This window comes from Corylus avellana, chromosome 7, assembly GCF_965113065.1.
Source record: "Corylus avellana chromosome 7, dhCorAvel1.hap1.2, whole genome shotgun sequence".
Classification (NCBI taxonomy): Eukaryota; Viridiplantae; Streptophyta; class Magnoliopsida; order Fagales; family Betulaceae; genus Corylus; species Corylus avellana.
The window spans coordinates 16773880-16788647 of NC_142496.1; the positions used below are offsets into that span (position 1 = coordinate 16773880).

At 36.7% G+C, this 14768-nt stretch overlaps 3 protein-coding genes across 3 annotated transcripts; 2 read left to right on the top strand and 1 right to left on the bottom strand.

Moving 5' to 3' along the window:
* Positions 1–428: 428 nt before the first annotated feature.
* LOC148584570 (toll/interleukin-1 receptor-like protein) lies at positions 429–3551 on the bottom strand. The gene is made up of 4 exons (XM_088518509.1): positions 3064–3551; positions 1317–1500; positions 529–678; positions 429–434 (listed from the first exon to the last, which is right to left on the bottom strand). The coding sequence occupies exons 1-4, from the start codon at positions 3549–3551 to the stop codon at positions 429–431; spliced, it is 828 nt and encodes a 275-aa protein (XP_088374635.1).
* Positions 3552–6753: 3202 nt separating this feature from the next.
* LOC148584571 (uncharacterized) lies at positions 6754–7821 on the top strand. Its single transcript, XM_088518510.1, has one exon. It carries the CDS (start codon positions 6754–6756, stop codon positions 7819–7821), a length of 1068 nt encoding a protein of 355 aa, XP_088374636.1.
* A 1964-nt stretch (positions 7822–9785) lies between these two features.
* On the top strand, positions 9786–10874 carry LOC148584572 (uncharacterized). Its single transcript, XM_088518511.1, has one exon. It carries the CDS (start codon positions 9786–9788, stop codon positions 10872–10874), a length of 1089 nt encoding a protein of 362 aa, XP_088374637.1.
* Positions 10875–14768: the final 3894 nt, after the last annotated feature.

Sequence of the window (14768 nt, forward strand, 5' to 3'; positions counted from 1 at the left end):
AAACACACAAAATCCAAAGCAAAAGGAACTCCTTCGATATGTCAAGCAGGTCGAGAATTTATTAGTTTTCATTGCTGATGAACTTATGCCACCAAAATCGTAAAGCAGAAAACTGTATATAAAAGCACGAACAAGACCATAAAAAATAAAGCAATAGTAATTTCAAAGGGGTAACAAAATCGGATTTGAAAAAGAGATAAGTAAATCCACACCTTAATTACATTATTCTCTTCATACGAATTCTAAGTGCCAGGTGTTGAAGAATGTTGCTTTTGTTGTGGGTAAAATTTGGATTCCAAGTTGCCATCATCATCACGGCATCTATTTGAAGGTTGGATTAAATCTATCACTTTTTCTTCATGCTTTCGTACCAAATGGAATCTGCAACTTCTAAAGAACACTAACGTTGAATGTTTCACAGATAAAATTCAAACCTGTATGATACTGGAAAATACTTAAGCAAATTTGAAGATTATCTCCTCTCTTTAGCTTAACATCTTCTGGAAGAACATAGGAATGCAACCATACTTGATCGTAGCGCAATGATCCATAGCAAGTTTTATGGTAATCTCCATGAGGACAATAGATTTCATTACCATCACTGTAGACTCCAACAATAATTGCAACTTGAACATAAGGGTGTTCTTCATCTTGTCCACTCTTTGCTATTATGTTATCCTGTATATCCACTCATTCAAAATAAGTAATTTGGAATGCCTTAAAGTGACTGATGATCACATTCTCAAAATGAATGTTTATGTTATATTTATATTTACATATTACCCTTACTTGTTCATAAAAGAAAAGGCAAGATACTAATAAAAATTGTAAAAATTGACAAAGGTTGTATGTATGTATTGTTAAGACCAACCTTCTCGCTTTAAATAGCAAGAAGTATGCATTTGCAAAATTTTCGATTATGCAGCTGTAGGACATTCCCTAAAACTTTTGTATTTAAATTTTTGTAAAATGTTTCTTTTTTTTTTTGTTTTTTTTGTAATTTTTTTTTTTGGTAGTTTGTTTTGATAAATGTGTTTTTACCCAAAAAAAAACAAAATTCCAAGAATTATATTTAAACTTTTTATAAAGTTCAGTATAATTTTTAATTAGAATTTCTCAAGGTGGGATTAACCTTACATGTTCTCCTTCTATTGTGAACATCACAATTTTTACGTGAATATTCAACCCTTGAAGTCAGATAACCATCTAACCTGAAGCAATATTGTTATTTTGTAAAATATATATTTTCCTAGTAACTTAACTCATGAAAAAGAAACAAATGTAAATTTTAAAGGGATTTTTAACATAATTCTTACCATATTTTCTTCTAGAACATGATGAACATCTTCATGAAACCATAATCTACTGTGCTTGCCAGGTTCTTCCGGTGATTCATGTTGAACAATTTCTCTACCCATTTCTTGCAGCAAGTCATGCATCACCAATGATTTATCCAAAAACTCAGTTATGAGACATTTATCTTTTAGCTCTTTGATGCCACTATATGAGTGAAAACCATAACTATCTAGTATTTTTGTGACATAGTCTACATTCTCTCCTTTGAAGAAACATGCGATGTCAAGGAAAATATTCTTTGCATTTTCATCTAATCCATCAAAACTTATTCGAAGTCTTTTCTGAATATCAACGTGAGGAATTATTTTGTACTTATCCAATTTACTTTTCCAATAAAAGATATCTTTACCTTTTAGACTCGAGCCTAGCACTTGCAAAGCTAGTGGCAATCCTCTACATAACACACTGCATCGTTTGTGACTTTCACATAATCATCATCAGGTATATCTCTATTAAAGGCATGCCAACTAAAGAGCTTAAGAGCTTTGAAGTAACCCAATTCCTTCACCTCGTAGGTTAAAACTTGATGTTTAGTTAGTAAATGTTTATCTCTTGTTGTTATGATGATTCCACTTCTTAAACCAAACCAATTGCCTTTTCCAACTATCTTTTCTAATTGGTTTGAATGATCCACATCATCAAGAACTAGAAGTATCCTTATTAAGCGAAGCCTTTGTTGTATCAAAGAAATTCCTTGATCAACATTGTCAACCATTTGACTTGAACCTCCTCGGATTTTAGAAATAAGTTTAATTTGCAAATGGTTCAGGCCCTTTTCGTTGGAAGTTTCTCTAATCTTTTCAAGGAAACAACTATCTTCAAAATGAGAAGCAATCGAGTTGTAGATGGCTTTGCAAGAGTTGCCTTACCAATCTCGCCAGTTTCGAAGATCCCTATCATTCATGTGCTGTCATTATTCCCTATATCTAAAAGCGACTTCATATCCTTGTACACGAGACTTTATTCCAATTGGATATTGGGCAACTTGAAAGTATGTATTATTAACTAATTTTGAATTCACCCGTTCGATGATTTCGTCAATAAATTCTGGTTCATTCCTACTGATACGAAAAGATAACAAAACATACTAACTAATGAGTTACCTTTAGATAAAAAGAAGGGAAATTATGTATTAAAAAAGTAGGACTAGAAAGAAAAGTTAGTGATACATAACTATAAGTGAGTTTGTTATGCACCATAGCACTGTTCATAATTTTTGTAAAATAATACTAATAGTAATAATAATTGGTATAGAAAAGTGAAAAAATGGTATTGAAAAGTAGAAAATTTTGTTTTGTAGTGATTTTTTTATTTGAATAGTAGTAAAAAATAAATAATGTGATATAAAAATAAAAATGTTTTAATATTAATTTTTTTTTAAAAAGGAAGTGAATAGTATTTAGGGGTGGGGAGGAGTTTGACAAACAACCCTAATATGTGCGCAACAAACGGAAAGTTCATTGTCCTTTTTTTTTTTTAAGTCATCAGAAAGTTATTTAAGCAAATTACCCCATCGAAAACAAAAGAATCGGCCGAGTTTAATTAATTTTAGAACAAAGATTATTTAAAAGGTTAATTACAAGTAGACATTTTTAAATGTAAAATACTTCACATGCATGCATGAAAACATGTGTATATGGGATGTACCATAAATAGAAGAAAAAAAGAACAATATAGAAGCAAGACAGCAAAGGTGGTTAGAAATACCCGTTTCCCAAAAACATCCCAGATAAATTGGCCACTTCTTTTAGGGCTCTCTTCCACCCCTCCACCTTCATTTCATCATCGTTGAACCTGTTTGCAAGTTCAGTGAATACTTCTCCAACCCTATTGGTTTGACGCCGTACTTCCGAAGAATTTACGTCATAGAACAATGGTAGAACTAGTATCTCCCTTGTCTTTCTGCACACGAGGATCTTTATCAGCTCTTCTAAGCACCATCGAGATGATGTGTAGTTTTTAGATAGTACAATGATCGAAATCTTTGACTCTTTAATGGCTTTGACAAGTGCCGGTGAAATTTCCTCTCCGCTTCGAAGTTTGTCATCCATGAAGGTGTGGATTCCTTTTCGACGTAAATCTGTTTGTAGATGTGCAGTGAAAGTTTTACGAGTATCGTCGCCTCTAAAACTCAAGAATACATCCAATTGAAATATGGAAGAAGGGAATGACGAAGAAGCTGTGTGGAAGGCCATGGATGAAGTTGCAAGAGTACTAGTTAGTAGAGAAAATTGAGAGAGAATTGTAGAACTGCTAGGTATACCTCCCTAATTATGCAAGGTTGTTAAGATAATAATGCAAGTTGTCACATGCTCGTGACGCGTCAAATTAAAGAAAAATGAGAAACTTATCGGCAACTGCAACAAGCTTATAAAGATGGACTTTGACCAGCTTTATGGGAGTTTTCTGCTACAAATGGCAAACCCACTACATTAAAGAGAAACAACTTGAACTTGTGCACACAACCACGTACAGGCTAATTGTTGGGTTGTTGACTATTTTTGGAGGGGCCATTAGCTAAACATATAAGACTTAATTTTTTTTTTCCAACTTTAGTTGCGGCCATCGCTCTTATTGGTCTCCACGTGGCTCTATCACTTCTTAAAACAATTCGTGTGAGCATAAATAACACAACTCTCCACCTTCATTTTCGGTCTAAACTTGTTATAGAAAACCCTCCAAAAATAGTCAACAACCCAACAATTAGCCTGTATGTGGTTATGTGCACAAGTTCAAGTTGTTTCTCTTTAATGTAGTGGGTTTGCCATTTGCTGCAGAAAACTCCCACAAAGCTAGTCAAAGTCCATCTTTATAAGCTTGTTGCCGTTTCTGACAAGTTTCTCATTTTTCTTTAATTTGACGCGTCGCGAGCATGTGGGAACCTGCATTATTATCTTGACAAACTTGCATAATTAGGGAGGTATGGCTAGCGGTTCTGCAATTCTCTCTCAATTTTCTCTACTAACTAGTACTCTTGCAACTTCATCCATGGCCTTCCACACAGCTTCTTCATCATTCTCTTCTTCCATATTTCAATGGGATGTATTCTTGAGTTTTAGAGGCGAAGATACTTGTAAAACTTTCAGTGCTCATCTATACACAGATTTATGTCGAAAAGGAATCAACACCTTCATGGATGACAAACTTCGAAGCGGAGAGGAAATTTCACCGGCAGTTGTCTAATCCATTGAAGAGTTAAAGATTTCGATCATTGTACTCTCTAAAAACTACGCATCATCTCGATGGTGCTTGGACGAGTTGATGAAGATCCTCGAGTGCAGAAAGACAAGCGAGATACTAGTTCTACCACTATTCTATGACGTAAATCCTTCGGAAGTATGGCATCAAACCAATAGGGTTGGACAAGCTTTCACTGAACTTGCAAAAAGGTTCAACGATGATGAAAGGAAGGTGGAGGGGTGGAAGAGAGCCCTAAAAGAAGTGGCTAATTTATCCGGGATGTATTTGGGAAATAGGTATTTCTAACCACATTTACTGTCTTCCTTCTATATTGTTCTTTTTTTCTTCTACTCATGGTACATCCCATATACACATGTTTTCATGCATGCATGTGAACTATTTTACATTTAAAAATGTCTACTTGTAATTAACCTTTTAAATAATCTTTGTTCTAAAATTAATTAAACTCGGTCGATTCTTTTGTTTTAGATGGAATAATTTCCTTAAATAACTTTTTCATGACTTAAATTTCTTTCGCAAGTAACAAATGTCAATTTGTTTCACCACTAGCTGATTAATTTTTGAACTCTGGTATTTCGGCGGCGGCAGATCTATCTGCTTGTGTATTATCTTTTTCTCTCTACTCGCGACCGCGACATAGATGAGAAGTATTTGTTTCTCATAATTCTTTCTTGTAATTATTGAGAGTATAGTGAGTGTTTTAACAGGAACTATGGCAGACGAACTGTCCAATCTTTGGGCAAACCTTTCCCTAGCAGATGAAGAAGGTGATGAGGTGGAGATTCAAGCGATTGATGTGGAAGGGGCAGTCAAGTGCGGACAATCCTGTGTTGTGGGAAAATTGGTATCAGAGAGGATTGTAAGCAAGGAAACAATCAAAGCTACGCTCGTACAATGGTGGAGATTGAAGGGGACTTTCACCTTCAAAATTTGGGTGAAAATTTTTTCCTCATTGAATTCGAAATGGCCAGAGACAAGGTAAAAGTTTTGGAGGATCGACCGTGGGTTTTCGAGAGTTATTTGTTCTTGGTAGAAGACTTCGATGGGCACACTTCACCTTTGAAATTTACTTTTGACAAGGCTTCTTTTTGGGTGCGGATGACGAACTTACCCTTGGCTTGTATGGGACGCGAGGTAGGTTTCAAACTCGGACCTGCCATCAAGACAGTGGAAGAGGTGGATACCGATAAGGATGGAATCGGATGGGGGGAGTTTTTACAAGTTAAGATCGTGATCGACCTCTACAAACCCCTCTCACGTGGACACATGCTAAAGTTCGATGGGAAGTCGACTTTGATCGGTTTCAAATATGAGCGTATGCCTAAATTCTGTTATCATTGTGGGGTACTTTGTCATGGAGCAGAAGGGTGTCTGAAACGAAGTATGATGAGAAACCAGGAGATCCTTCAATTTGGCCCATGGATGAGAGCCAGCTCACCAACCCGACAAATAGAAAAACACCATGATATGGAAGTAGGTCATTCAGATTATACGAAGTCTGCTCAACCTTAACCAGGAGGATGGAAATACTATGATGATCATCTTGACAGGGGGGTATAACGGCCGGAAAAGGAGGTATAAGGAAACCAGAAGGGCAGAACATAGAGGAGGGGTATTTCGGGGAAGGCGACAATCTGTAACCCCAGATGGCAAAGACGAAGATCACGAAAATTTTTTTGGAGAGAATTATGATGATATCTCTATGGAATCCCAGCATGACGTGATTGGTGGAGTCGTAGGAATTATGAAAGGCCGTTTTGAACAGCAGTCAACCAATCTTGATGGGGGGCGTATTCAAGCAACAAATGGAATGAATCCCGGGGGGAGTTAAAGGGGGAGCGTGCTCTGAAAGTTCAAATGGAAAAGGAATGAAATCTCCAGCTGGAGTGCGGCTGGTTGGGCAGGGGATTGAAAGGGAGCCGTTATCACAATAGGGGCTGATCTTTAGTAGTCCTGGGGGCCCATATTCAGGCCCAGTAAATGTCGAGAAATCCATGAAGGGGCCCTAGGCGGGAAAAATGGCAGTAAAAAGAAAACACCGAGAGGAGGATTCACCTCAGTTAGGGGACACGGTCTACCGGAAAAAAAAATAGAAAGCGAAGATGTGGAATTATTATTAGTTCGAGGTAGTGGAGAAAACGAATTAAATATTGGTTCGGGATTGGCGGAGGCTGGAAAACAGCCCCGCTGACCGCAATGATTGCCTTAAGTTGGAACTGTCAGGGGCTTGGGAACCTCCAAACAGTTCATGAACTTCACCGTATGGTGAAAGAAAAAAAGCCCAATTTGGTTTTTCTAATGGAAACCAAATTATGCAAAAATAAGATGGAGTTGATTCGGATGAAAGTGAGATTCGAAAACATGTTTGTGGTCGAGAGCATGGGTCGTAGTGGAGGATTGGCACTTTTTTGGGAGGATGGTTGTGTCGTAGAAGTTCAAAACTATAGTCAACGACATATAAACGCCATAGTACACAATCGGACATTGGAGGTTGACTTGAAATTCACTGGCTTTTATGGCCATCCGGATGCGACAAAATGCCATGAGGCATGGTGCCTACTAAAAAGATTGGCTCTTTTGGCCCCGAACCCTTGGGTTTGTATTGGCAATTTTAATGAAGTTTTGACGAGTACAAAAAAGTTGGGGGGACAACTACGACAAAATAAACTCATGCAAGATTTTCAAAACACTCTTGAGGTATGTGAATTATTTGATTTAGGTTTTGTGGGACCTAAATTTACCTGGAGTAACCATCAAGAGGGTAGTGCCCTTATTAGAGAGCGGCTTGATAGGGGAGTAGCCAACCTTTCATGGAGAAACTTATTCCCGGACGCTTCAATATATGTACAAGCAACTATATGTTCGGACCATGCACCTTTAGTCTTAACTCTCTCTCAGCTGCACGAACCTGATGGAAGACGGTCCAGGTTTTTTTATGAGGCAAGCTGGGCCTTGGAAGAAGGTTGTCAAGAAGCCATAATCACGGCTTGGAATCACACACCAAACCATGATACAAGTTGGGCGTGTTTTAGTGCAAAGTTGGAGGGCTGTATACGCAATCTGAAAAGTTGGCGGAGGAATGTGGATGAAAGTGTGCCAGACTCTATATCTAAACTGCAAGGGAGGCTTTTAAAGCTCCAAGGCAGGGAGGATATGTCGGCTCAACAGGCAACCAAAAATGTTCAGACAGAATTACAAGTATTACTTGATAAAGAGGAACTATGGTGGCGCACGTGCGAAAGAAGATTGGCTCAAGATGGGTGACCAAAACACAAAATACTATCACGCATGTGCAAATGTAAAATGTAGACGTAGCCATGTGGGGATGATTTTCGACGGAAGGGGGCAGCGAAGGGAAAATCCAGCGGCGATAGAGGACGCTTGTGTCACTTATTTCACTACTCTTTTTTCCAAGGGACCGGCTGGTGACTTTAATCCATGCCTTACACCCATTGGTAACCGTGTAATAGCCAGCATGAATTTAGAATTGATGAAAACCTTTTCTGTGGAGGAGATAGAAGTAGCTTTGTTCCAAATGGCGCCGCTCAAAGCCCCGGGACCGGATGGATTGAACGCATGTTTTTTTCAAAACAATTGGCCCATTATGGGGGAGGAGGTATGTCGTGCTATTATTGACATTTTGAATGTTGGTGTGATACCTCATGATTTGAATTTGACCCATGTCACCCTTATACCCAAAATAAAAAACCCCTCTATGGTCACGGAGTTTCGACCAATAAGCTTATGTAATGTCTTATATAAACTTATTTCTAAGGTCTTAGCAAACCATTTAAAAAGGATTTTACCCAATATCATTACCCCTACCCAAAGTGCATTTATCCGGGGACGACTCATTTCGGATAATGCACTCGCGGCCTATGAAACACTTCATACTATGAATACGGGGATATGGGGGAAGAAAGGCTTTATGGCGGTAAAGCTCGACATGAGCAAAGCGTATGATAGGGTGGAATGGAGTTTTTTAGAGGCGGTGATGAGACGGATGGGTTTTAACAACCGATGTATATCCCTCATTATGATGTGTGTTACATCGGTGAAATACTCAATTCTAGTCAATGGAAAGCCTTGTGGATTGTTTACCCCTACTAAAGGTCTCGGACAAGGAGATCCCATATCGCCTTATCTCTTTTTATTGTGTGCAAAAGCTCTTAGTGCTATGATCACCCAAGCAAATCGGGAAGGTGCTTTGACGGGTGTTCCTACATCAAAAAGAGGGCCAAAAATTAGCCACCTTTTCATTGCAGATGACAGCTCGCCGTTTTACAGGTCAAATGTGGCCCAATGGAATCATTTGTCATCTATCCTACATATGCATGAGATGGCGACGGGGCAGAAAATGAACACCAATAAGACGGTTATCTTTTTTAGTCGGAACACATCTTCTAATGACAAAGATCAAGTACAGGGGCTGGCTGGAATTCCTGTAAATCAAAAATACGACACCTATCTAGGCTTGCCTACCCTAGTGGGAAGATCACGCATGCGAGCTTTCAAAAGTATCATGGATCGAGTGTGGAAGCGTCGTCAGGATTGGAAGCTTAAATTTTTGTCTCGGGCGGGGAAAGAGATTTTACTAAAAGCCGTGATTCAAGCGATGCCTACCTATAGCATAAGCGTTTTCAAGCTTCCAAAGGTGTTATGTTCCGAGATCAATTCATTAATGATGAAGTTTTATTAGGGTCATAAGGAAAGAGACAAACGAATTCATTGGGTGAATTGGAATACAATGAGTTGTTCAAAAGCATATGGCGGTATGAGCTTTCGTGACATAGGATGTTTCAATAAAGCTCTATTGGCAAAGCAAATATGGCGCTTATGGAAAATACCGGATAGCTTAATTGCGCAGATAATGAAAGCAAAATATTATCCTAATTGCTCGGTGCTTGATGCTTCTTGTGGGAAAAATCCGTCATTTGCGCGACGTAGCATACAAAGTTCGAGTGATCTCGTTAAGGAAGGAATGGTGTGGCGCGTTGGCAATGGGAAAAGAATCAAATATGGCAGGATTAATGGCTTCTCTCACCAACCACTTTCAGAGTGATCTCTCCCCCGCGGCTTCTTGATGATACAGCAACTGTGAGTACCTTGATTGATGAGCATACCAAATGGTGGAATTCTGCTTTGATGGAATAAATTTTTACTCGTGAGGAGATTACTTCCATTTAATCAATTCTAGTGAGTACCACGGACCAAGAGGATGTTATCATATGGAGGGGGACGGCCAAGGGGGTGTTTTTCGTAAGGAGTGCGTATCATCTCCAAAAAGAACGAGAGATGCAGCAGAGGGCTCTGCCCAGTCCAAAACTAGCACGCTATGGAGGCACCTTTGGCAACTCCCCATCCAAAATGCAGAAAAGCATTTTCTGTGGCACGCCTGCCACGATTCCCTGCCCACTAGAGCAAATTTATGTTCTCGAAAGGTTCTAACAGATCCTAGTTGTCCAATATGTGCACGCGAGCCTGAGACGCTTTTTCATACTTTATGGATGTGTCCTGCGGCGCGCGATGTCTGGAGTGAAGGAGGTGCTTGCTTCCAAAAAAGCAGCTTTGCGGGGCCTGAGTTTTTGCAGGTTGTTGAAGGAATGATTAGTAGGTGTGATCGCTTGGAATTTATCCAATTTGTGGGCATAGCTCGTCGACTATGGCTTAGGCGGAATGATTTTATACACAGTGGGCTGTTCACACACCCGATGGTTCTCTTTAAGCAAGCTCTTCAGGCGACAGAGTTGTTCCAAACCCTTACGGCTAGAAGGCAGACTGACTGGGTCTCAATGGCAGAAAGCTCGGATACAGCATGGACAGCACCCCCTCCTGGTTGGTTTCAAGCCAACTGTGACGCTGGTGTGGATATCAAGCAGGGACGCGTGGGATTAGGGGCTGCTCTGCGGGATCACCAGGGCAAGATGTGGGCAGCACGAAGCCAGACAAGACATGGCTTCCTAGATCCTTCAGCGGCAGAAGCTTTAGGGGCCCTGTTGGCAGTGCAGCTATTCATGGAGATGGTAATACAGCAAGTTCAACTAGAAGGCGATGCTAAAAATGTAATCATGGCAGTGAACTCTGAAGCTTTGGATGAGAGTAGCAGGGGACAACTGCCTATAGACATACGCTCGTCTTTACGGGCCATATCGGTCTGGGAAATGAGATATGTACGCAGGGGGGAGAATAAGGTGGCTCACGCGTTTGCTAGATTGGCAGTGAATGAAGATGTTCAAATGGTGTGGTTTTATAACCCTCTGGAATCTATAAGGAACCTTTTGCAAGCAGATTTCTCTGCTTTGCAAGTTATGCAATAAATACATAGCAACTGCTATTTCTCAAAAATTTGTTCCACCACTTGAAGGCACTCTCGCTACAAAAAAAAAAAAAAAAGGTTTTTGTTGACCAATAGTTTTTGACGTGTCAAGCATATTGACATGTCAGAAACCTTTATGAGGTGTTAGTATTGATGTATGTCAAAGGTTAACAAGACGGGTGTCAAAAATTTTAATTTTTTGACGTGCCAATTTTGACACGTCAAAAATTACTGACGTGTCAGAAATTGGCACGTCAAAAATTCTTTTTTGATGTGGCAGTTTCACCACGTCAATACTTTATTGACGTGTCAAAAGTGGCATGTCAAAAAAATTATTCACATGTCAGAAATTATTGACGTGCGACTTTTTGACACGTCACTAAAGTTTAAAAAAATATTAAAAAAAATTAATAATTTCTTTTTAAAAAAATCATAATTTTTTATTTAAAAAAAAAAAATTCCAAAAGTTTTTTTTTTCAATTAAACTTACTTCATGTTTAATTTATCATCAAAAATCCAGTTATAACTTAAAACCCATATAAATCCCTACAAATGTTGAACACCTATATATATCTAACTATTGAAGGAAGGATTCGGCTTAGGTGCGGTAGTGCAAAACTACCGCACCATGCAGTAGTCCAAAACTGCACCGTTTGGTGCAGTTTTGAGAAGGAAAAATTCAAAACTGAATTTATTTATTGCCCAAAACTATACCAAACGGTGCAGTTTTGGACTACAGCATGGTGCGGTAGTTTTGAACTACCGCACCTAAGCCTTGCCCTTGAAGGAAAATTCCCAAAATCTCATCATGAATTCACTACACAAGTACTCTGATCTTTAAACATCCGATAGCAATTCCTAAAATACTTCAAACCCCCAAATAATGTGGAAGAACAAATCTAAAAGTGGGTTAGCAAATTTAACAACAAAAAAAAAAGAAAAAAAAAAACTTCTATATAAGAGACTAATAGTAATAGAATAACTCAAATTCAAGCATTTATACCTTAAAATCGCCAAATATTTAGACCCCTTCCCTTTTCTCTCCATTTCTCTTTCTTCTTCACCTTTTCTCCTCTTCTCTCGCAGGTTCCATCTCTTATTTTCTTTTATTTTGTTTAAGCGACAAACAAGGGAGTTGGGCGTGAGAAGAAGAAGAAGAAGAAGAAAAAAAGAAAAAAGAATATATATATATATATATATATATATAAGTGAGAACCAAAAGACAAGCAGAAAGAAGGAATATGAGAGAAGAAGTTAGTTGAAATGAGAAGGAGAAAGGAAAGAAAATAAGGAAGAGATCTCATCTAGAAGAGGAAAAGAAAAAGAAAAGAAAAAAAAAATGACAACTTATTTGAAAAGGAAGGCTGTGGGCGCACGTGGGAGGAGAAAGTAAAAGAGGAGGGAAAAGGACAGAAAAAAGAAAAAAGAAAAAGGGGTCCAGCTGGTTTGGCGCCTTTTCGATGAGGTTTCTTAATGTGTCTATAGTAGACACATCAATAAATTATTGATGTGTCACATGTGGCAAGTCAAGAATGTCATCATATAATTAAAACATTGCATAATTTTTATTATTATTTAATAACCATATATATATATATATATATAATAGAAGCATTGCATAATTTTTATTATTAATTAATAACTATATATAGTGAAAGCAATGCATATAAGAGACAAGAGAGCATTAACTAGTTTTATAAAATTTTAATAGGTTTGAATATATCTCTTAATATATGACGACATATACCAATTATACATATACCAATTAAATTTTGTTACTTAATATATGTACCAATTAATATTGTTATCTAATTTTCTTAACCAATTAATTAAATTTTGTTACTTAATATAGATACAAATAATTAATATTATTAATTAATTAATTTTTGACGTGTGAAATAATTGCACGTCAGTAATTATTGATGTGTCAAAATGACACGTCAATAATTATTGATGTGTTAAAATGGCACATCAATAATTGTTGGCGTGTCAAAATGTAACACGCAAAGAAATTATTGACGTGTCACATTTGATACGTCAAGAAAATATAATGAAAATAATAAGAGAAAAAAATTATATGATCACTTATTTAAAAAAAAAAATACTATATACTTAAAACTAAGATAATACATATATGTATTAATATTCCCACAATATTGAAAACGTGATATGTATTAATACTATATCACTAATTAATAACCATATATATTTTGTTGCCTACTATTAATTAATAGCCATAAATTAAAGAATATAAAGCGCATATATAAAACATTGCATAATTTTTATTATGAATTAAAAACCATATATATTTTGTTACGTAATATTTATTAATAACCATAAATTAAAGAATTCAAAGCACATATAATAACCACATATAGTGAAAGCATGGCATATAAGAGACGAGCATTAACTAGTTTTATAAAATTTTAATGGGTTTGAATATATCTCTTAATATATGACGACATATACCAATTATACATATACCAATGAAATTTTGTTACTTGATATAGGTACCAATTAATATTGTTATCTAATTTTGTTAACCAATTACTTTTTTCATACCAATTAAAATTAATTTACGACCTAATTTTTTTTAATACATATTGTATAAATAATTTACTACCTAATTATAATTATAATTAATTATAATTATTGACGTGTGGAATAAGGCACGTCAAAAATTTTTGACGTGTCAATGGACCACATCAAAAATTTTTGACGTGGCATTTAGACATGTCAAAAATTTTTGACGTCTTAAAGTCCGACACGTCAATAAATTTTTCATTGACGTGTTTATTTAGACACGTCAAAAATTATTGACGTGGCAAACATGAGTTAATGTTTGCCACGTCAATAAAGTCCCTGTTTTTTGTAGTGGATCTCATTAATCTTTACTTATTTGCTTTATTTTGTTACATTCGGGACAATATAAATTTTAGGGGGAGAAGCTTGATGCTTGATGTTTGTCGTTGTTTTTGTGTTGTTTTGTTTATTTTATATTTTCACAAAAAAAAAAAAAAAAGGTTTTGCTTCTTTAGCATGAGTTTTTTGTTTTAAGTTTATTATGCTACTTCTGCTAAAGAATGTCATTGCCTTCATGCTCAATTTATTGCACATGCACATGGCCACATAAACATGACTCTTTGTTAAGGATACAAGTGACTTAGAATATCTTGAGGATAACAAATGTGGAGATTTCTAACCCTTGTGAGTTTTGAGCTAATCATTCTTCATAGAGGGTTAACTTTTGTGAAATCATATGTCATTTGGAAGCGCAAAAATAAATTCATTATGTTAGTCTCATTATTCTTTGATTTGGCCGAATGCAAAAATCATGTATTTTATGCCACACTTGAATCTTTTGAAGTCATGAATATTGATGAACAATGCAAATCCTTGCGAGATGAGATTAAGCTATTTTTCTTTATTTTGAGCCTCAACACTCTTCGTATGATACACTATCACTAGTCACCCCATTGAGCCATATAATTAGCCTTTCTCTCTTAAACCCTTTCTCAAGTGTTTCAAGAATGAATTTTATCAAATTATTTCGGAGTGGTGGATTAGTGATTCAAAAGAAGATGAAGAAAAAAAAAAAATCAAAAGAAAAGATTGAAAGAGAAGAAGAAGAAAAAAAAAAAAAGGTTGATGCTCAAGGGTGGAAGGTATACTGTGGAAAAGAAATTTAAGTGTTTTATTGAAAGAAAATTGGAGAGAGAAATTAATTGAACATACAAAAGAAGCCTAAGTCCCATTTATCTTGAAATACTTCTCACTTTTACCATCACCTTTTTGTTATTTATTTCCCTTTTCTTTAACCCTATGTTATGTCCCGATAAAAGTCCTTATTTGATCTTGAGGAGTGTATGGTTCAGACATGCTCATCACTAATCAA

Coding starts and splice junctions, on each gene's coding strand:
- LOC148584571 (XM_088518510.1), top strand. CDS start 6,754: ATGATTGCCTTAAGTTGGAACTGTCAGGGGCTTGGGAACCTCCAAACA.
- LOC148584570 (XM_088518509.1), bottom strand. CDS start 3,551: ATGGCCTTCCACACAGCTTCTTCGTCATTCCCTTCTTCCATATTTCAA. Junction 1,501..3,063: donor GGGATGTTTTTGGGAAACGG/GTATTTCTAACC, acceptor TCACTCATATAG/TGGCATCAAAGAGCTAAAAG. Junction 679..1,316: donor ATGTTCTAGAAGAAAATATG/GTAAGAATTATG, acceptor GTGGATATACAG/GATAACATAATAGCAAAGAG.
- LOC148584572 (XM_088518511.1), top strand. CDS start 9,786: ATGGAGGGGGACGGCCAAGGGGGTGTTTTTCGTAAGGAGTGCGTATCA.